The 21,275-nt window shown below is 46.2% G+C and overlaps 1 protein-coding gene across 3 annotated transcripts; it reads right to left on the bottom strand.

The window, feature by feature from the left end:
- Window positions 1–169: 169 nt before the first annotated feature.
- On the bottom strand, window positions 170–20,279 carry LOC126538958 (glucose-6-phosphate exchanger SLC37A4-like). 3 transcript variants are annotated; one of them, XM_055075160.2, is made up of 7 exons: window positions 19,641–20,279; window positions 13,119–14,963; window positions 9,356–9,559; window positions 8,335–8,432; window positions 7,239–7,349; window positions 1,675–1,813; window positions 170–499 (listed from the first exon to the last, which is right to left on the bottom strand). In XM_055075160.2, the coding sequence occupies exons 2-7, from the start codon at window positions 13,291–13,293 to the stop codon at window positions 231–233; spliced, it is 996 nt and encodes a 331-aa protein (XP_054931135.2). In that variant the 5' UTR covers window positions 13,294–14,963; window positions 19,641–20,279; the 3' UTR covers window positions 170–230. The 3 variants fall into 3 exon arrangements, with proteins under 3 accessions (XP_054931135.2, XP_054931132.2, XP_054931133.2); XM_055075157.2 differs by lacking the exons at window positions 13,119–14,963; window positions 19,641–20,279 and adding an exon at window positions 11,212–11,457; XM_055075158.2 differs by lacking the exons at window positions 7,239–7,349; window positions 13,119–14,963; window positions 19,641–20,279 and adding an exon at window positions 11,212–11,457.
- Between the last annotated feature and the right edge of the window lie 996 nt (window positions 20,280–21,275).

The raw sequence follows: 21,275 nt of genomic DNA, 5'->3' as shown, positions 1-21,275 counted from the left end.
AAAGAATTTTGGCGTTTTACGTGCCAAAACCACTTTCTGAGAAGTCTAGCCTGATTACTTACTTATTACTGGCTGATTACTTACAAATCAAGGCTGATTATTACTTTTTTCATCGCATTTAAGTATTTATTTTTCCATTGAGACACTAAATTTCCCACTCAGGGTTGCGCGCTATGAAGTGAAGAAACAACTGAATGCTAAAGAAATATAAATAAGTCTCCTCCCGGAATTTAAGACGGCTCGTCTAGTGCGGACGGTTGCTTCTCCGTCGGCAGAGTGTCGGGCCTATCGGCGTCCACGAGTGCGGGGACCGGCACGGCGACGACGACGGCGACGTCCTTCTTGGCGGCGGGCGCCCTCACCCTCGAGTCAAAGTTCATGCCGGCGAACAGCGCGAACGCCGTGAGGAAGCTGATGATCTCCAGGAGCAGGAACACGGCCGACCAGCTGTAGTGCTCGGCCACCAGGCTGAGCGGGAAACCCGATATGACGCCGCCCACTGCGCGCCGGCAAGATGACGTTCAAAGTGAATAAATAATGCTAACGAACATTAGAAAAGAAAAAGGAACAGAACATTAAACCGCATTGGCAGATTATGATTCCGTAGCAGTGAAGTGGCTTGCTAAGACAGCGTCAAATTCTTGTGCGAAAGCATTATTTCACCCACCAACCAATAGTACGTTCAACCTCGCACTGATCATAGCCATAATTAAAGATGGAATTTTGCGGTGCCACATCGTGTAGAGCCGGTCGAGAGTCTTTCACAGCGAAGCTGTAGATGACTAGCCGATTCGCCCGTCCGTCAGTCTGTCGCCTGTACGCCGAAAACTCCTCCGGCGCAAATCCATGCGCATGCGCGGAAAAAGAGAAAGAGGCGCGCGATTGGCTGCATCTGCAGTAGCGGCGTCCTTTCTCTCCGTCGCAGCCGAGCGCACGCGCAGAAGTTTCTCTCCGGCCCCGAAATGGGTAGGACAAGCGTTCTGAGGAGCAGGCAGCGTTCGATCAACAACGTCGCGGGCAGAGCGGGAACGAGCTTGTCTGCGCCTTGTCGATGCTGCAGCCCCGAGCAAACAAACAGGCTCGTGCATCCGAGCGCAATGTATTAAAAAATCAATAAATTAGAAACGAAAAACGTTATACGACAGCGCACAAGCGCAGTCACGTGGTTTTATTTCATATTTCGCGGGCTTCCTTTAAACACCGGGAAAAAGTCCCCACGCAGCATGTACGTTGCCACAAAAAATTGGATCGGTCGTTTTGGAATGCCCTCTACAACGTGACGAAACGCAATTGGCCCTAAAGTGAACATTAAAGATTTTGCACAATTGATCTTAGTTACCTAAATAAGCGCAATATAAAAAAATACCCTAAGGAGCACCACATGACGGCAAACCATATTTCGTTGGTTTCATTCATTTGCGGTTAACCACTTCTTTTAAATCCTTGGTTCATGTTACGTGAAACACCCTGTATACTTGTATATGTATATCGTGTGTCCTTCCGGAAATAAAGGTGTACGGCTGTGCAAGTTGGCGCTGTCGTCCCTGTTATTTTGAGCGCTCCAATTCTGGTCAAAAAAAGAAAATATGCACCCACTTGCCCAGAACGCGTTTCTCCCTCTTCTCCCTCTTTTTCTTTTTTTTTCTTCGCTCTGTGTTTCTCTCCCGCACTCACGGCTTCCACCGAAGGCCACGATGGCGTGCGACGTGCCCGACAGGTGCGCAGGCACGCATTCTGAGGCCACCACGCCGAAGATGGCCATGGCTCCGTACAGGCAGCCGCCCAAGGCGAGACCGATGACGCCGATCAGCAGCTGCGCGGAGGGAGAGGGTGATGGGGGAGAGGTTGAGCACCCGTGGGGTCACATTGAGCAGAGCGGGGTTACTCGCCATGCATCATCATCAAAAAAGAAATTCTGGGGAGAGGTTGAGCACCCGTGGGGTTACAACGAGCAGAGCGGGGTTACTCGCAATGCATCATCATCAAAAAAGAAATTCCGGGGTTTTACGTGCCAGAACCACGATCTGATTATGAAGAACGCCTAATAGTGGAAGACTCCGGCATAATTTGTTGACTATATGGGTTTCATTAGTGCGCACCCAGTAGTGCACGCTACATAAGCGTTTTTTTTCTTCTTGTTTTTTTTATTCCGCCCCAGTAGGAACTCGGCCGCCGCGACCAGGATCGAACCCGCGACCTGGTGCGCAGCAGCGCGATGCCATAGCCACAGAGCTTACCGCCGCGGCCAGGTAATCATCATAATCATAACATACTGTATTGCCCACTGCAGGACGGAGTCCTCTCCCTGCAACCTCCGATATTCCCCCTTTCTCGGTTAAACATCTTGAGAAAGTGATCGGGGGGCCAGCAGACGCGCTAGAATAAACACAATAAAGAAAAGCGATAGTCCCCGTCGTTTATACCTCTGCGTGGGTCTGTAACTCTTCGGTGCTCAGGTCGCTTTCTGAACGATAGAAAGTTTCAGAAACACGGAACACAAAGTTAGGGGACATAGCATGTATCAGATAGTTTTAGAATGGGCACTCAAGTCCCACTCAAGCGTTGGAGGAAGCAAACTCCACTGTGGGCCTTTCGCACTTTTTTCTTTTTGTGTGTGTGTGTGTGTGCTCGCTTTGCGTTCTGTTGTACGCCCGGTGGTTTGCGCCCCCCTGAGCTTGGGCACCCTAATGTAAAACTCTCTAATATCGATCGCGGCCTGCAAAAGAACGCAAAGAGAGTACAAGAGAACACAAAAGGGTGCACGAAGGAGTTTCGGTATTTGAACGTGCGCGAGGCCGTATGGGGACACTATCTCAAAAACTCTCTATAGTGTTTCGTGGTAGATTTTCGAGATACATATCTCGGAACTATAGTGCTAATCCTATAGGATTAGCGCTAAGCAGATATGTGCCACGATCATGAACCGCATCGATTTCGTCACTGCCATCGATGCATCAGCATCTAATCATGTTATCTTATATTACAATTTAATTATAATCATTTGCATCTCATTATGATAATTGAAAAGATTATTAATTAATTAAGACTATTTACCTAATTAGGTGGGATGTAAAATATAATAATCTGAGAATCTTCAAGCGACGGCAAACAACATTACGTTGGTTCTGTCCAGCTATGTCGCATGTGCATATTTTTTAATATTTGGCTCAAGTTACGTGGGACACCCTGTGTACCCCGTGACTAGAACCCTGTATGGCGTCGTTTGACGTTTTGATATGACGTTTTATGACGTCACGTGACAGACAGGTGAAGTGGGCGTAGCCTGAAAAACGTTTGACCAAAAAGCAATTGGTCAAACGATGCTTTTTCGCTAATGGCGATAAAGGTGTCGAATCAGAAATTATTATTTTTCTTGCGCTCGGGTTAATCATGCATAATCAGTGTGTTCATATCATACCAGATGGGGCGTTCTCGCGGTTTTCGATCGTGACGTCGCGTGACAGACAGGCGCAGTGGGTGGTGACTCGAAAAATTTTTGACCGATCGTGGAGGGCTGATTGCACAATTGGAATAGAAAAGTTTGGAATAGCTTTACGTTATAGCGCCCCCATTCTGCAATCAGTCCTCCGTGATGGTTCAAAAAATTTTCTGGCCACCCCCATTTCACCTGTCTCACGCTACGTCACGAAAACAGCGAAAACGCCCCATCTGATACGATGTATGCATATCGATTATGCATGATTACACCGAACGAAAGAAAAAAATAATTATTTCTGATTCGACGCCTTTGTCGCCACAATACTCTGCCCCTGATCAAGCGTTTTCGGGCTGCGCCCACATCGCCTGTCTGTCAGGCGACGTCTCAAAAACGCGAAAACTCATAGCGTCAAAGTGACGTGTGGACGTTAAAGACGCATTACTATGCCGAACAAAACTGAATTTTCTTTTCTGAACAGCCGGAGACTGCCCCGTTCCGAAAGGAATAGAAAATGGCCGCCCGCCGATTGCTCTGGCACGAGCTACTCGGAGCGGCCGAGAAGCATGGATTTATTTGCGCATAATAAACATTTTTTTCCGTGGCAGTATAACCTTATCGAGCCCTTTCGGCACGCATACGACATCACTTTGCCAACTCTTCTTTGCTAAGGACCCGTTCTGGCAGCATCTTTAACGTTCCGTTGCCCGCCGCCGCGATTTTCGACCACCCACCGCAAGCTAAGTAAGGGGAACCGGGCCAATCGCAGACGCCGGCACCACCCTCTTCATCCGGTTATCTACTTTCACTGTGCTGGCTCGGCCTTATCGAACCCCGCTCCACTTGAGCGTGCTCCTTGCCTCTTTTCAGCCAGTTTTATAAGAGAATCTGCTCAATGTAGGCAGCGCTAGTCACTTTGAAAGAAAGAAAAAAGGGACCTCCTATAAGTTTGATTGGGCGTTTGATTGGGCTTTTCAAACAACACTGCGGGATGCTTGCGTCGGTGATTACGTAAATTTGATGTCATGAGATTAGACTAAAAACAGATTGGAATAGGTTTGCGTTACAGCGCCTTTGCTCCTGAACGAAAAAAAAAATTATCCGTTACGGTTCATAACGCTTATGGTTCGCGTGCAAAAATTTTCCGAACAAAGTAACGATAAAAACATAGGATTTATTTTTTTCAATGATTGAATTATGAATTCTGAGGTCATGCTCAGTGCCTCGAGTCAAAACACTCAGCAAGATCTCAGAAGCAACATGTCATCGAGTGTACTCGCCGAAATGCGTGACCGCTCTTCCGATAAAGCGAATTTAAACGAACGATAGAACTTCGATAATAAAGCGTTGTACCCGTAGACAACGAAACGATAAGTTCTTCTGTGCGCAAGCCGTTGGTTTTGATACGACGCCGATTTGCTAGTGCACCGAGCGGCAGGCTTAGATTAGTGGAGCGCTCGACTGGCCATCGCTTGCACTCTACTTTGAGTGCTTGAGATACGCGCTTATCGAACCCTTGAGATACGTGCAAACGCTTACGTTGCCCGACGTCAGTTGTTTCGGACTGCCGACTTTGCCCTTGAACCGAAACCCGATAAAAAATATCGGTTTCACTCCGAAACAAAATAATAACGTTTCGGTTGCGTTATCGTTCCGGCCGAAAAACATAGGGTTTTTTTTTTCATTTTTATTTTCGTTTCGTTCCGACACGCTGTCTTTTATTCGCAGAATAAAATTAACCGGAATGCCAATTTCCTTGCGCTATTGGGAGCGCATGTCTGCAAATTGATGCCGTTCTTAATCATTAGTTCCGAGTGGAAATGTCTCGCGAACTCACCGCCTAGAATTGGCAAACTGCAATATACACACCCGAACGTAATTCGTTATACACTTAATTAGCGAAAAGTAGTTAATTAGTCGATTGTATATTTCGATTTCTCGTGCAAATAATGTCCGCCTCTTCGAGTAATCCAGTTGAAGGAGTAACAATGTGCCATCTGCCACAGGCGATTTTTCAGTTAACCCGCCGTGGTTGCTCAGAGGCTATGGTGTTGGGCTGCTGAGCACGAGGTCGCGGGATCGAGTCCCGGCCACGGCGGCCGCATTTCGATGGAAGCGAAAACACCCGTGTACTTAGATTTAGGTGCACGTTAAAGAACCGCAGGTGGTCAAAATTTCCGGCGTGCCTCATAATCAGAAAGTGGTTTTGGCATGTAAAACCCCATAATTTAATTTTTTTTTAATTTTTCAGTTAAATCTAAAGATAAGGATAAGCTAAACACTTCATATGTAAAAAAACAAGAAAGATTTATTTAGCTCGCGGACTCCTATCTAAATACACTGGAAAGGAGAAATCGTTTTTCTCGGCAACCACTGCATCAAATTTGATGAAGCTTGTTTAAAAAAAGGAGCTAAGATTTACTGACTGTTGCTAACAAATTTCTTATTTAGACCGTCAATTTTTTGCAAACATTGTTGAAAATCGCAAATTCCCAGAAAAAGAAACTATGAAGTTTACAACTCTGTAGCTCAACAATGATATCACGATTCTGTAAATGGTATTTAATAGTACATCTAAAGCGGACAGAAGTGTTCTATTCTATATGGCTTTGAAATACACCACTAATATGCGAGTAGGAATTTCGCAAAACCCTTGCAAACAATATGAAAAATAAGGTGTAAATTGTAAATCAAGTTTGTCCGCTTTGGACGCTCTAACGGATGCAGTTTACAGAACTGCGATATTTGTTCTTAATGCAGAGCTACAAATTTGTAAACTTACTGCTTCCTTTTTTGTTCATTGTTACCAATTTTTGAAAGTTCCTTATATAATTCGGGTCGTAAATGAGAATTCCGTTTCCCAGAGTGACTAGAATTCAAAATTCCATCTCAAATGCAACGAATTTCAGCAAAATCGGTCCAGCAGTTATCTCAGAAAAGCGTTTCTGCGTTTTACATGTATTTTAATTGGCGGCATCGGAGTTAGGCCCGAGCTATAGCTTCCTTTTAAGACTTAAACACTGACTAAATCGAACATCTCATTCTGAATATATACATACTTGCTTAGCGACCTTTAGTAAATAACTCGTTACCCAGCTATTATCTCGGTGTACTAATCTTCGCTTTCGTAAATAATGATTTGCCGAAGGAATAGGTACCATTCTTTGCATAGCATGGCAGGTAGGACAAGACACTGACTCACGTGGTAATGGAGTGCGGTGCCATCTCTCCACCAACCCGCACATCGGCGCTGCCTGCAGCTCTTGCGAAGATGTCAAGATGTCAAGACGGAAGATGTCAAAGAGGTCGCGGTGGCCGAGGTGACCAAGAAACGCCCCGAGTTTTGGTGGCAGCAAGGGGCGTTGCACCGATGAGTACGCGAACGTTTTTGAAGTTTACGAAAAAGACATTTCTTAGTTGTTGTTGGTTTTGCTTTTTTGTCACGCCGGTTTGGGCACGGTCAACTACCACGACCTGATATAAAGGGCAGTACCACCATCACCATCATAATCAACAATGTCATTGTAGATTTCCCCAGTAAATTTTATAGGGAGGTTGGGAAAGTCCGCCTTCTCAACACCACTCTGACTGTAGAATCTTTTTTATTATTATTATTATTATTCTCACCTCTCTGGGCTTTTTGATCTCGAGGTCCAAGCGGGTTTGTCGTGGTATAAATGCATCACGCTTCTTACCGTAGTTGCCCTTCAGTCCGCTAAGGGGTCGAAGTACTACCACCGGCATGCTTTGCGGCAGCGCTGGCGTAGTGAAACTCGCCTTGTTCCTAAAAGTGTACGCATACCTCCGACGAGTGTTCCGTGATGCTGTAGCTGAATATGTGGAAGGCCACCGCAGCGCCAGCCGTTAGAACAACCGACACGGGAACCCTGGGGTTCGCTCCGCGAGTTCCACCCTGCGATTGCACGAACAAGACATGACTCCTTGCACATGGCCTCCGAGATTGGGGAGTCGATCTTGGAGGCCATGCTTTGCGGCTAGATCGGTTGTGTGTGTCAGCATTACACAGGCGCGGTGTTCCGACTTCTGCTAAAGGGACACTTAAGTACAAAAATAGTTTGAGCTTTATTAGTAAAGTACCCTTCTACCGTTCCTGAAAAGCCACCCTTAACGCGAAAGGGGGAGGAGCGGGCTGGTAAGGCAGAAAAAGAATTGCAAGAACGAAAAACAGGTGGCGACGCCGCCGTGAAGTCCTCGCACCAGCTCGTCGACACGTCGTCTGTACGGCGTCTACTCAAGCGTAGTTAACCTTCTATCAGCAAAAGTTCCCTAAATTGGATTCTAAAAGAGCAGCTAAAGGCGGAACTTCGCAAGCTTTGAAAACTCTTAATGAGCCACATCGGTCTGAACACCAGAAAAAATAAAAGAAAGAACGAAATCCATGATGTCACACTGACTTGTCGAAATAAAAAAAAATAGGACTGTCGCCTTTTTAACTATATATATAAGGCCTCTTCATAGCCTGTTGGCATTATATGGTCGTGATTACGAAAAATCGAGCCCCTCTTGTTTCCATCCTTCTCGCTTATGTATATTGGCTCATTGAACGTACTACGGCAGATATACATACGAAGACAACTGTGGGGAAGTTTGCGATCGTCAAGAGCCCGTAATAAATGCAACAACCTAGATATAAACTTGGACTGAGGTCGGTGCACTGTCGCGTCATAAGACCACTAAGGGGAGAACGGAAACAAGAGGGAAGTGGATGACAGTCGCAAGCGATAGACAGACACAGGCTCCCGCGGCCGTCACTCACTTGTTACCTCCTATTTGAGACAAGCATGCTTGTGACAGTCACAAGCCTTCCTTCTTGCTTCTGTCCATTGGGCGCTCTCCTAACGTTCCCAAGCCAGCCGCACATCGCAAGGGTGACCGACCTTGTTGGTGTGCCAGATGATCATCCAGTCCGTTATGTAACCGGCCAGGATGCCACCCAGGAAACCGCCACCTTCGATGCAGCTCATGAAGGAATTGGCTGCGAGTTCGTACATAGGAGATCATTCATTCATTCATTCATTCATTCATTCATTCATTCATTCATTCATTCATTCATTCATTCATTCATTCATTCTTTGGTTCACATTACAAAAACATATCGAAGAGTTAGCGAGCGTAAAAGCCGTAACTCAACAGCTTGTCTGCAGACCTGGTCCCCCTTTTTGGCAGTGGCGGCAACAAATCAACCATAGAACAGAAACATCCGTTAATCAGCAACGAATGTGGCCATGTGCCTTGGGCGCGTGATCGCTGCAGTAAAACCACGCAGCAACAAAACAAACAAGCAAAGGAACCGATTTCAGCGAATTCTGCGGCCGAGAACTTATTCACTGCGACAGCAGCAGGATCTCACAGCGTACCCTGCCATCTTCCCAGCGACACCTTATATTCCTTGCCGTGTTCCCGGTCGACAAGTTCCGCCCTGCTGTGGACTCCGAAACGCACGGAGTCGGCGTGAGGCACAGAATTTTGCGCACCTTGCTCAAGCGGTAAAGCTCAGTGGTTGTTAGTGCTGAAACGACCACGTTTACTTACAGCTAGTTTATAGCAAACATTTACTTAGCAAAAAACGCTTACCACTGGTTAACGGTGAAGCACTTGGCCAAGAAAGGAAAAGGAAGGGACAGATAGAAGGTGAGGCAAGAAAAGCGTTAAATCAGTACGTGATATCTAAAACGTAGCGGCCGTGACGTATTTCCGGGCTGTGCAATGACTTTTGGCACTTGCGGCCCGCAAAAGCCTAGCCTTCGAGGTCTGTTTCCCTTACTCAGAGGCAACCGTCACTAAGGCGTAGATTGGGAAACACGCACGCACGCGCTCTTGTTTAACACACGTTAACTGACCACACAAATTTTCGTCGAACTGTTGACCACGCGGAGCGCTTCTAGCGGAGTTTCGTACCGGCAAACTGGGTCTGCTTGAGGTCCTCGATGATGTAGATCTGGCCCCAGTCGGCGGCACCAGTGCGAGCGAAGAACAAGGTCAGGTACGACCCCGACAGCAGCCAGATAAACGGGCTGCTCAGCAGGTTCACAGGGGTCGCCGCGGAGCAGGTGAGTTCCTCTTCCTGCTGCTCCCTGGTCGTTGTGGTTTTCAGCGCGGCATCTGCGATTGGTGGGAGAAGACGCGGGTCGTTGAAGACGAGGTGGCTGCGAGGGAAATACGGGCGTCTAGCAACATGTCCAACGTGGAAGAGAACGTCTAAATTCGTCAGGAAGTTTGTTCAGGCAAGACGCCAACATTTTTTTTTTTTTGCATTCTTGAAAATTGTGAATTCGGCCGATTGCCAGATGGGACACATGTCGGATCAAATCATCGAATTCAATCAGACAATTCGATTCCATCAGCAATTGGTCCAGACCGCAAGAAGTCAATCTGCCTCGTTTATACGCTCCGATTCAAGCACTGCTCGCAATAGAATTGCCTATTCTATTGAATACCGGATTGGGTATCGAATAGAATATATCGCCGGCGATTGAGAGATACACCACTCATGTATAACAAGGCGCTTATGAGAATTCGGGATGAAGAGTGGCGAAAAAGCCCCTCGCGCTGGATTGAATAAGAGAGCGTGGGTCCAACTGTATAGAGGGATCGAATTATGCCGGTAAAACTGCACATCAGCATGAATATATACTGGAAGATGGAGTGTGCATAAAGTCTTATATCGCACTGAATTGAATCAAATATAATTTCAAAGTGACTCGAATGATAACTGTCAAATTCCCCATTGTATCCCTTTGTTCAACTGAATGTATTATCGCATGTCAAATGCAAATTGTTTACAGTAACCGCGCCGACGTATGGTTGCGCAAATAAGTAACTGCGAAACAAGCTTCCCCACATTCATACCGTTAATGCGAAGAAGCCAGCTTTCGCGAAATACGGAAATGCGGTTGCAACGCATGTACGCATGGGCAGCTCGTGCTAGTGTCTGTGAGGTATAATCGTAAGAGAAAGGGAAAAGATAGGAATGAGCATCGCGCAACGGCGATTGAAGCCAAGAGTGTCGTCCCAACACGTGACCCTCACCTTCACCACAGTGACCTTATTTTCGCGCGTCACGCAATCAGTTCGGATATCCCGCGAAACGCCGGTTGCTATAGCAACGGTTGCGTCGTCAAGCCGATACGCATCAGCCGCCGTTGCTACTTTATCTGATCCATCGCGTCTTGCGAGTGTCCTCCTCTAAAGAGTATATATCTTACAACCGTGTTGGAAAGCGTCAGTTTCATTCGAAGCATGTTGCCGTTTCGCCCGAAGACGAGAGATTGAAAGCGATAGCGAGGTTTAGTGCTGCGCTGAAGGCGCTTCAGAATCCCCGGCTAGGTGAGAAGCGCCGCCAGCGGTTTACCTAGCGACTCGCGGCTCGCGCATGCGCATCGATACCAGAACAGCACGGCGGCGGCGGCGGCGGCGAAGCGAACGCGCATAGAGCGTCAGTGTAATTGCTATCGCAATAAAATGTTCTTAGTCGGGTGCTTACTCTAAGCAAGATCATGCATGGTATGTACAGTCGTCATCAATATGGAAAGGAACAGCGAATTTTTTTTTTTTTTAAGCGACAACAACTCATGGTGCATGGTTTCAAATTTAGGAACTTGATACACAACAATAAGTTTTCCTGCTGAACTTTTAGTATCATTGAACACTTTTACGAATGGCATGCGTGTTCATCCCCGTAAGGGCGTTTGAAAAAAAAAAACTTATCTGGATGTTCCCCTTCATATTGATGAAGACTGTAACTCTCGTCTCACCTGTTCCGGCAGGTAATCCGGCGTCCGGACCCTTCAGACTCGATCTCGCGCTTTCGTTCACAGTGAGGCCGACGTCGCTTGGCTTGTTGACGATGGTGAACAGAGACAGGATACCCATAATAGCGCATATCACGCCTGCGGGGCCGAGAGATGGCGCACTCAGCCGGTGTCCAGTTGTCATTGTGATTCGGAAAGATGAACTGATAGTTTGAAGGGAAAAAAATGATGGTTTGCGAGTTTGTGGTACGGCCCAACCATATCGAAATGTAAACCGAAAAGACAGCACGAGCGCGTACACACGAGCACAGCGTCTAAAAGGAAGACTGAACAGCAACATTAGATCCGTTTGAAGCATGTGTTTCAGTGATTAAATAAAAAAAACGGGGATTAACGTCCTTAAATTGCAGTGTGTTATGAGGTACACTGCAGTGGTGGGATACGGATTAATTTTGACAATCTGGGGTTCCTCGCGTAGTGCTGGGTGCCTGGCGCCAGATGTCTTGTCAGGTGGTACGTCACATCTCACATGTTCTACGAGGCCCGCTTATCTGTACACGTGTAACCTGTTACAACCGCATCCTGACTTCACGAAAGCTGCAGTCATGCGGGGATTAGAAGTTACTCCGTTAATGGAATGAGCTATCTAGCATTCTTTTTTTGTAATATTACAGAAAGACAATGAACAGCTTGTTTCGGTGAAATCAAAGAAAAGCACGCTAACAGAAAACAAGAAAGCAGAGAAAAAGATGTTACAAAATTTACGAGAATTTTTCTGTTTATGTTTTTAAGAAAATAATTAACAGTATATACCGACTGCGCGTGCGCACAGCTTATCGGCGCAAACTGAGAGATTCGAATGAATCAATCATTGATTAATTATTTGAATGAATGAATGAATGAATGAATGAACGAATGAATGAATCAATCAATCAATCAATCAATTAATATGACGATTTTTTGATGGCAAAGCTTCATAGCAGCGGCGAACGTCAGAAATTGCGCGGTAATCGCCAGTACACGATTATTTACGAAATTTCACTAGTTACGTTTCTTTAATTGCCGAATTGAAGTCAGCCAGTAGACCCAAAGTACAACCCTGTGTTAGAAGCTTTGGTCTTATAGCGCCTGTCTGGGTAAATATTGACTCATAAGTTGTCGTGAGGCGGCGAAAAATTTTGGTAAGCATGCTTCGTGCTGCATTTCTCCGTCACGACGAGACAGATATTGCAGCTTATCGTAAAAATGCGATCTCGCTGCGAAATCTGAGCGATATAGCAAAGCAGCGCTAAGCGAAAAAGGAAACGATCCCATCTAATCTTGTTAGAACGAGAAATTCGGACAGAACTCGTCTACGATGTCCATCCAAGTATGCGAATAGTCGAAACGCGTGACGGCGCCGTCATAGAACTCGTACTCGGGCCGGCTCATCTCTGGACACGCCGCGCCATCTGGGGCCGCCGCCGCGAAGTTCGCGCATACCCAATGACCCATGTTGGAGTCAAATGAATCCATCGAAGGGCGACACATACCCTGTGAAACATACCAAGTGGCCCATACCCTGCGGTGCATACCAAGCGGCACGTACCCACGGGAATGGTTCACATTTTTAGACAGCGCTACCTTCGGGATCGACCCACATTTTTGGTTAGATAGATTGCCCAAAGGAAAACTGTTCTCATAACGCCAAGAATGCTATTCGCATTAAAATGCAGCTGTACATTGCGCGGCAGATTTCCCGTCGGTTCTGCCGCGCGAGCGCAAGAAGACTTCAATACCATGGTGTACACACGCCGGATGGGAACTGTACTCGGGAAATTACGGTATTCGTTGAAATAACTGCGCCTATACACGCGCGCAGCGATAGGAGGCCCGCCGCATCCAGTTGTGAATACAAATGACACGCTCACCCGTGAACCCGACGCTTACTCGCCAGTTGTAAGTGAGCATCAGATACGAAGACAGGAACGGGGCTACACTCAGCGAAATGTTGGCTGAAGCTGACAGCACACCGTACAACGTTCCAAACTGTGCTTGTAAAAACCACTGCGAGGAAAAAAAAATGACATTATCGCTAAGGGACATATTTACCGCTACAGGGTCGAATACGCAGCAAGAAACAAAAGTGAGACCAATTCGGTGAAGTGCAGCGCTGGCTAGGGGTCGTGTCAGCCAGTGAGTAACGAGAGCCAACTGCGTGTTTTGAGAAAGGGCTAGGGCAATCGCCCATTAATTGTACGCTAATAATCCTTCCGTGGAGCTTCCATCCAGTCGGTGTAGCATTGTTTAGGCGATCAAAGGCAGCCACTTGAAAATCCAGCCTTCTGATTCACTTTTCTGGTTGGCTGACGCGACCCATATAGATTTAGCTGCACTGCACAGAGTTGGTGAGGTGACGTATAGAGTTAAAAAAAAATGTACACTCTTTGGTGCATATCGTGTCCTCAAACAATATTTCATCTGTCTTGCTTGCATTTCCTTTAAAAGAAAATAGCGTTCAGTGGCTCTTTCAGCTGTTTCCGTGGTTTCTCGGATGTCTGTGATGGTCGATGATCGGACTCGGCAAGGAAAACGTTCGTTGGTTCGTTCGTTCGTTCGTTCGTTCTATTCGCTTTCATTGACTATCATCGTCAAATGGTGTATGCCCAATATTTTGGAAAACTCTGCTTTTCCTACTTTACTGTCAAGAACGTTGTGCCACGCTGATAAACCGCGTGCCCTCGTGACCTGGAAATATAAATTCCAACGTCAAAAGAAAAAAAAATGGAACGCACGCAAGATTGCGATTATTGTTTGGAAACAAGATAAGCCCCAAAGGATGCAAGCTTTTCTGAAAGTGTAGATTATTCAAGGCGCGTATGATTATTATTATTTTTTTCGGGTAAGCAGACTTATTAGAAGTTGCCTCCGTCAAATAGCCCATCAGTTAGGTTACTAGAAGGGGCCGATATTACTTTCCCAACATATCGCAGTAGCATGTTAGCTAATTAACGAAATTGTCACTAACTTTATAATTGTTAACTTCCGGGGAACGTAGGTTTCTCTATTCGGTAAGGAAGCCGAGCGGCAATGGGGGCTCAGTCCGCGGACCAGGACCATTTTTCTTTTTTTTTTCTTTTTGCCAATGCGAAGCTTCCACTTCCTCCACCTAGCAGATTTCCGCGGAAGTGCCTTCCAATTTCACCCCCTGGAAAATCGCGCTAAAATTAGTGCGTAAATAGTAAAATATAATTTACAATAGCCTGTAGATATGTAGGACACCCCAGCCTGGCACTGACATCGCTACGCAGTTAGGACACTGATAGATAAACGCACAAGAAAGCCATACATACGTGAACTCAATGCACCAAGCCTGTTCCTCATATTCGAACACATTCGGAACATTTGGCTGCAGTTCGATTGTGGGTCAAAATGCTTCAGTTATCCTGGCAAACTTGGGCGTCAAAAATGCGCTACCGGAAGCTTTCCGGGGCCACAAGTACACCACTGCCGCAGTGCGGATCAAAGAATGCTGACCTGCTGGAGGACCTTGATGAGCGAGGGCCAGCCGCAGCCCTGCACGCATCCGTTGAGGAACCAGAGCACCGCAAACACTTCGGCGGACACGGAGGCCGCCGCGGCCAGCACGATGGTGAACACGGCCGACAGCAGCAGGCCGGTGGCGAACATCAGGCGGGAGCTGACGCGGTCCGACAGCACGCCGAACAGGAACTTGCTGCCGGCGTACGCCAGGTTCTGGCTGCTCAGGATCGCGCCTGCCAGCGTGGACGTCACAGCGTTCGCTCTATATACTTGCGAGCAAGAGGACCACGAGTGTCGAAAAGCCTGCACATGCACTCTGAACACGGTAACCTCAACTTGCGAGAGCGAGTTACACTGAGTGTTTGCACTGGTTCGGGACGATCTCTTGTGTGAAGCCTATTGCGTGTCATATGCGCCTCCGAGATGTGTAGTCACGCGAAACCTAACGTGCCAAGGCAAGTTATTCTAAGTGCTTGCAGTGGTTCATGAATGCACTTTGCCTGAAGCCTCTTGTAATATATGCCTCTGAGAGGTGTAATTCCGGAGAACTTAGAACAGCAAGGTATACTCCTGCGGTTTACACTGATTTGTGAAAGCCTCTTGCGTGTCATGCGTGCCTTCGAGATGTAGTCAGGCAAAATTTTGCTTGCAATATGGAGTTATGCTTGTAGTATTTACACAGGTTGTAGTACCTTTCTGAGCGCGCGTTAAAGAACCCCAGGTGGCCGAAGTTAATCAAGAGTCCACCACGTACAGCGTGCCTCATAATTAAATTGTAATTTTGGCTCGTAAAGCTCCATAACTTAATTTAATCGACTTGTAGAGTATATCGTGCACATTAATTCGAAAAATAGCGTTCATGTTTAACGCATTTCCTGAGTGCACTTTAAAAGGGACAATAAAGATATATATCACATACGGGTGTAGACGACCCGTATGTAAAAATACTGAAAGATATCTATAGCGGCTCCACAGCCACCGTAGTCCTCCATAAAGAAAGCAACAAAATCCCAATAAAGAAAGGCGTCAGGCAGGGAGATACGATCTGTCCAATGCTATTCACAGCGTGTTTACTGGAGGTATTCAGAGACCTGGAGTGGGAAGAATTGGGGATAAGAGTTAATGGAGAATACCTTAGTAACTTTCGATTCGCTGATGATATTGCCTTGCTTAGTAACTCAGGGGACCAACTGCAATGCATGCTCACTGACCTGGAGAGGCAAAGCCGAAGAGTGGGTCTAAAAATTAATCTGCAGAAAACTAAAGTAATGTTTAACCGTCTCGGAAGAGAACAGCAGTTTACAATAGGTAGTGAGGCACTGGAAGTGGTAAGGGAATACATCTACTTAGGACAGGTAGTGACTGCAGATCCGGATCATGAGACTGAAATAATCAGAAGAATAAGAATGGGCTGGAGTGCGTTTGGCGGGCATTCTCAGATCGTGAACAGCAGGTTGCCATTATCCCTCAAGAGAAAAGTTTATAACAGCTGTGTCTTACCAGTACTCAAGTACGGGGCAGAAACCTGGAGGCTTACAAAAAGGGTTCTACTTAAATTGAGGACGACGCAACGAGCTATGGAAAGAAGAATGATAGGTGTAACGTTAAGGGATAAGAAAAGAGCAGATTGGATGAGGGAACAAACGCGAGTTAATGATATCTTAGTTGAAATCAAGAAAAAGAAATGGGCATGGGCAGGACACGTAATGAGGAGGGAAGATAACCGATGGTCATTAAGGGTTACGGACTGGATTCCGAGGGACGGAAAGCGTAGCAGGGGGCGACAGAAAGTTAGGTGGGCAGATGAGATTAGGAAGTTTGGAGGGTCAACATGGCCACAATTAGTACATGACCGGGGTAGTTGGAGAAGTATGGGAGAGGCCTTTGCCCTGCAGTGGGCATAACCAGGCTGATGATGATGATGATGATTAAGTTGCCTTAGTAACTTGCGCTTCTGCAATACTGTCTTGCTTGCGCTTCTGCAATACTGTCTTGGTAAAAGACGCAAGACCAAGGACGATGGGTGACGCCGCCCTCAAGTTTCCACAACTCGCCACAACAACATGGACTTTTGACAGCGTTTATTCTACTCTACTAGACGATTACCGGTAAACATAGGTTACATTGCAGTCTACAATAACCTATAGGACTCAATCTATAGCAAGCTTCAAGAACGTTACTCGTGCCACGATGGACCAAACACAAGAAAAATACTTTAAAATGCATGAAGTCACAATGGCGTTACGGCGATAAGGTTTGGGCCCGAAACTCAAGAGACGTGTAAGTTTGGTGTTTATGTTCTCCAGTAATAACTATCCTTTTTCTCAGCCAAATGAATGCATATGAGGATTTGGAAGAATAGTTTACCGGTATATATATCTCAACTGCTGCTCTATAGTGCATCTTTAAAACGACGCAACCGTCTGGCTACACTACCGCGATGACTACGCCAATAATACGCCCCGGGTACGTTAACCACGTGGTTGCAGCTGAAGCCGAGGGAATAGAAAGAGGCGCCACGCACACATTTGACCACTGCGGTGTACAACGTCGTAGAACGTGTGCATGGAACGCAGTTTGGAGTGAGGTGACCACTGGACATTGATGGACGCACCGCCAGTGCGCTAAAACAGGACGGAAATTCGCTATAACGATGGTGTCGCAGCTTTGACATGACTCTGTATAGCGAATAGAAGGAAGGGACGGAGCAGTTACCGGCTTCGTCTTTCCGCAGTCCGTCGGCGAGCAGTGCGGGCAGAACAAACGTGATGCTCTTGCGGTTGTAGCCGTAGCAGGCGTACCCGAAGAACAGGGTCGCGAATATCATGCGCTGGTAACGCTTGATACCCTCCGTTGCCATCAAAAAATGGTTCTGCTGCCTGCTGTACTCACGACGAGCTAGCTACCGTTTCCATCTCCTTCTTCTTCTTCTTTCTTGCCGGCGGCTTTTCTTCCCTTTCTGTGCGTTTAGTTCTGTGTCTTCCCTATCTCTGTTAAGTATTGAACTGAGTCGAATTTTTGAAGTGACTTTATTCAAGTGTGCATGATTACACTTAGGAAGAGAGGGCAAAAGGCAGTAACACCTGACGGGTCCTCCCACCTGGGAGGACCCCGTCAGCAACCAACAAACAAGCAATCACTACTTCTACTCGCGGACCACTTGGACGACTGTAATGCGTCACAATTTTCGTCTCCCTATATAGATTATCTTTTTCGCTTCTGGGCCTGTTGGCTAAGATCAAAGTGCTCTTACAGTGATCATCGTATAATACTGCTCTTCCTATCATGTTTCTGTTTCTCCATCTATTCCATCTTTCTCCATCCATCCATCTGTTTCTCTCCATCTGTTTTCTTGTCACATCTTTATTACTTGTCCTATATTCCTATTTCTCTATCCCCGTCAATACTGCACGACTATTATGCTTTCATCCCATAATGTGTGGTCATAGTTATTTTAAGTTTCTACCTTTTCTTGTTTCTCTTTGCACCAGCACTCGGACATCAGTGCTGTTCCATTGTCACGTTAAATTTATTATTATTATTATTATTATTATTATTATTATTATTATTATTTGTGTCTTACTTTGTATGGATGTGGTCTGTTTGAGTATTCTATTTTATGATACTATGTATGCACTAAAGTGCTCCATAGTGACGATGCAACACGACCACTAAAGTCAACGTTCCAAATGCGTATCTAAACACAAGGTCTATTGTGCTGCAAATTTCGTCTATTTCTCATTCAGTCATTTAAGGCTCCATCGGGGTCGTGGTTTTGTTATCGATGAACTAATGATACCACGTACTACGTTAGCGAAAGCAGTATCATTCGCATATTCGTTGCAGTCGCATGGTCGACGCATGACGTGTGCCTTGTTGATGCACGGCGCGCATCAACTGTTGATAAGAGTGTGTCACGCAGTGAATTTGTCAACAAGTCCATCGTTCTTGAGTGACTCTTGAGCATTGGGCCGCGATTTTGTAACGGTGCCTTCCGCTCGGCTCTAGATGCCACTATTGTCGTCTACCGTTCACGACCAGCTGATCCCATTGATAACGTGGGAGCTAGGGCCGTCCCTCTGACAAGTGACGAAGCGCGAGAAGGAATAGCATCGGAAAAGACATCGCTTTTCATTCTGGTCTCTTAACTCTTAACTCCACATTACTAGAAAGAGTTAAGGAGGCAGTGCAGGCTGTGTACACCAATAAAGAAATTAACTTTCAGGAAAAAGAAAATCACTTAAGCACAAGAAACAATACATAAAAATGATGGCACTGAATGTGGCAAACGGTAACATTAAACACACACAGAAAAAAGAAAAGAACGAAATACTGGTAAAATAAATGTTCATACAGGCAATGCAAAAAATATGCACCAAGAAAACTGACTTTCAGCACGATCATATTCGACAGTGAAAATAAACAAAATTATGCTCCTTGCGCAGCATGGCGGAACCAGGTCATGACGGCCCTCTCAAAATTCTTTAGGGTAGCATCTGAGTGTCTGACGTCATAATTACATGTGCCTGCATGCATAAGCAAAATGATCCTTCCTATAAGTTTTGCACATCACACAATACTTGGACCAGTATCATACTCTATTAAAGAGACAAAACTAAATACTAGCACTAAACTCGGCAAAGTGTGAATAATAGGTGTATAAGCCAGGCATTGATAAGCCATAAGCTGTTACAACGTTCTGTATCATACATATTTTTCCACGGAAAATCTCTCTAGCTAAGCAATAAGGGGTCCATTCAGCCAGAGCAGCCTATGTACAGTAAGCATACTGCTTGACACTAGATTTAAAAAGAACTAAGTGATATCAAGCTTGCTACATTTAACTCACCACACAGTAGCTTGCACAGATGCAGCTCGAATTAACCCCCCCCCCCCCCCTAATTTCGTACCAAACCAGCTCAAGTTGATTGTAGCATTCCAGCTCAGGAAGGACTGTAGCACGCGTGTCGTTTTTTTTTTTTTGTTTTTGCTTGGTTGTGTCCCCTCCAAAGACAACCATGTGCTTCTTCTGTTAAAAAGAAACAAGAAAAATACAGGTATAAAGTTCAACTGGGATCCAGCTAGCATTGAAAGTTTTGCAACCTAAATGATGTTGGTAATAGAGAGGTGCTAACTGGCTTCTAGTTTTACTCATATTCTTTAGAATTGTAATAAACATGCCGTTAACGTAAACTTCTACAGCACGTCATGAATCAAACTTAGTGTCATAACTAACATCAGTATCAGTTTCTATCTTGTAACTACAGCACATTGCTTGGTAGCTCACGCAAGCAAGAATACGAGCGAAGAACCGTTAAAAGATTTTTTGACATCGTTAGGTACACTCGATTCTAAGCTCGAGCCATTGTGATGCAATGTCCAGTTATATTCAACAAAGTGCTTGCGCTAGAATCCGTTACTATGTCCTGCTGTGTAAGGCTTCTGTGGCGCCCGTCAAACACGTTGTCGGGTTCCACGGGAAAGCTGTGATCGCTATGGATGCTGTCACCAGTATCGTCCACATCGCTAAATTCCTGCGCACCGCCACAAATGCCGCCACGCGTAACGTGGCCGAGCGAAATGTTCGGAGGTGGTTCGGGAACTCCCGCTGGCCGAAAGGAGGTGGAAGCGACACCATGATAATTCCCTGCTTTAATATGAGACGGTTGGCAGTCGCTCTCGACATGGAAGCCATGTTGACGCGGCTATAGAGCCACTGCTCAATTGTGTTCCTCGTAATTCAGATTCACACTAGCCAGTAAACTGACGTGTGCGTGTTGTTTACGCGAGCGACATTGAGAGCATAGCACCCGACTGCACTTTAAAAGCGGCAGGCTAACGCTACGAACGTGGAGGAATGCAAAATGCAACGATAACTTACTTTCGTGTTTGCTTTCCATGGCGCGCTTCCCGCCAAGCGTAAGCTCTAAAGAATGTGAAAAGCAAGGCTATCGCACCTATGTCCGCAGGCCAGACTGATCAAAAACAGTCATAAAACGACAACACTACCTTCGATTGGAACGCAGACCGGCTCCACGAGCCCAACTTCGAAAACACTATTTGAGAAACGCGCGAAACAGTGAAACGCCGCAACCTATGGCGTACACGGAGAACACGGAAAAAGATACGAAACCTACGAAACCTTGGAACAAAGCAGCCATGGGGCTCTTGCATTGCCCAGGGGGCGCTGCGAAAAAAGTGCTAAAAAGCGCCCTCTGTCCTAAAATGGGTCGTACCAAGCTCGGTCGTCTGCTTCGGAAAGCACGTTTACAATATGGACCCGCCACTTTCGGTTGTGTTGTTTCACGGCCTGCAGCGAATATCGGGCGCCGAAGATTTTTTCGGGGGTGGCACGCTGCGTAAAGGCAAGAAATTATGCAGTGTCGAATACGTGTACACCGTTCAAGAATTAGGCGGCGAAGTTTTAGCACCGTGTCAATCGCAAGTGAAGCGAGTCGCGTACGAAGTGGAACTTCAGGTAAGGTTTGCACGCTAGCTGCAAGATTCAGGCGCACAAACGCGTGGAAATGCTTGCTATAAATGAA

Source organism: Dermacentor andersoni, chromosome 11 (assembly GCF_023375885.2).
Source record: "Dermacentor andersoni chromosome 11, qqDerAnde1_hic_scaffold, whole genome shotgun sequence".
NCBI lineage: Eukaryota > Metazoa > Arthropoda > Arachnida > Ixodida > Ixodidae > Dermacentor > Dermacentor andersoni.
The sequence above is the reverse complement of the archived record's forward strand: the minus strand, read 5'-3'. Positions and strand labels throughout refer to the sequence as shown.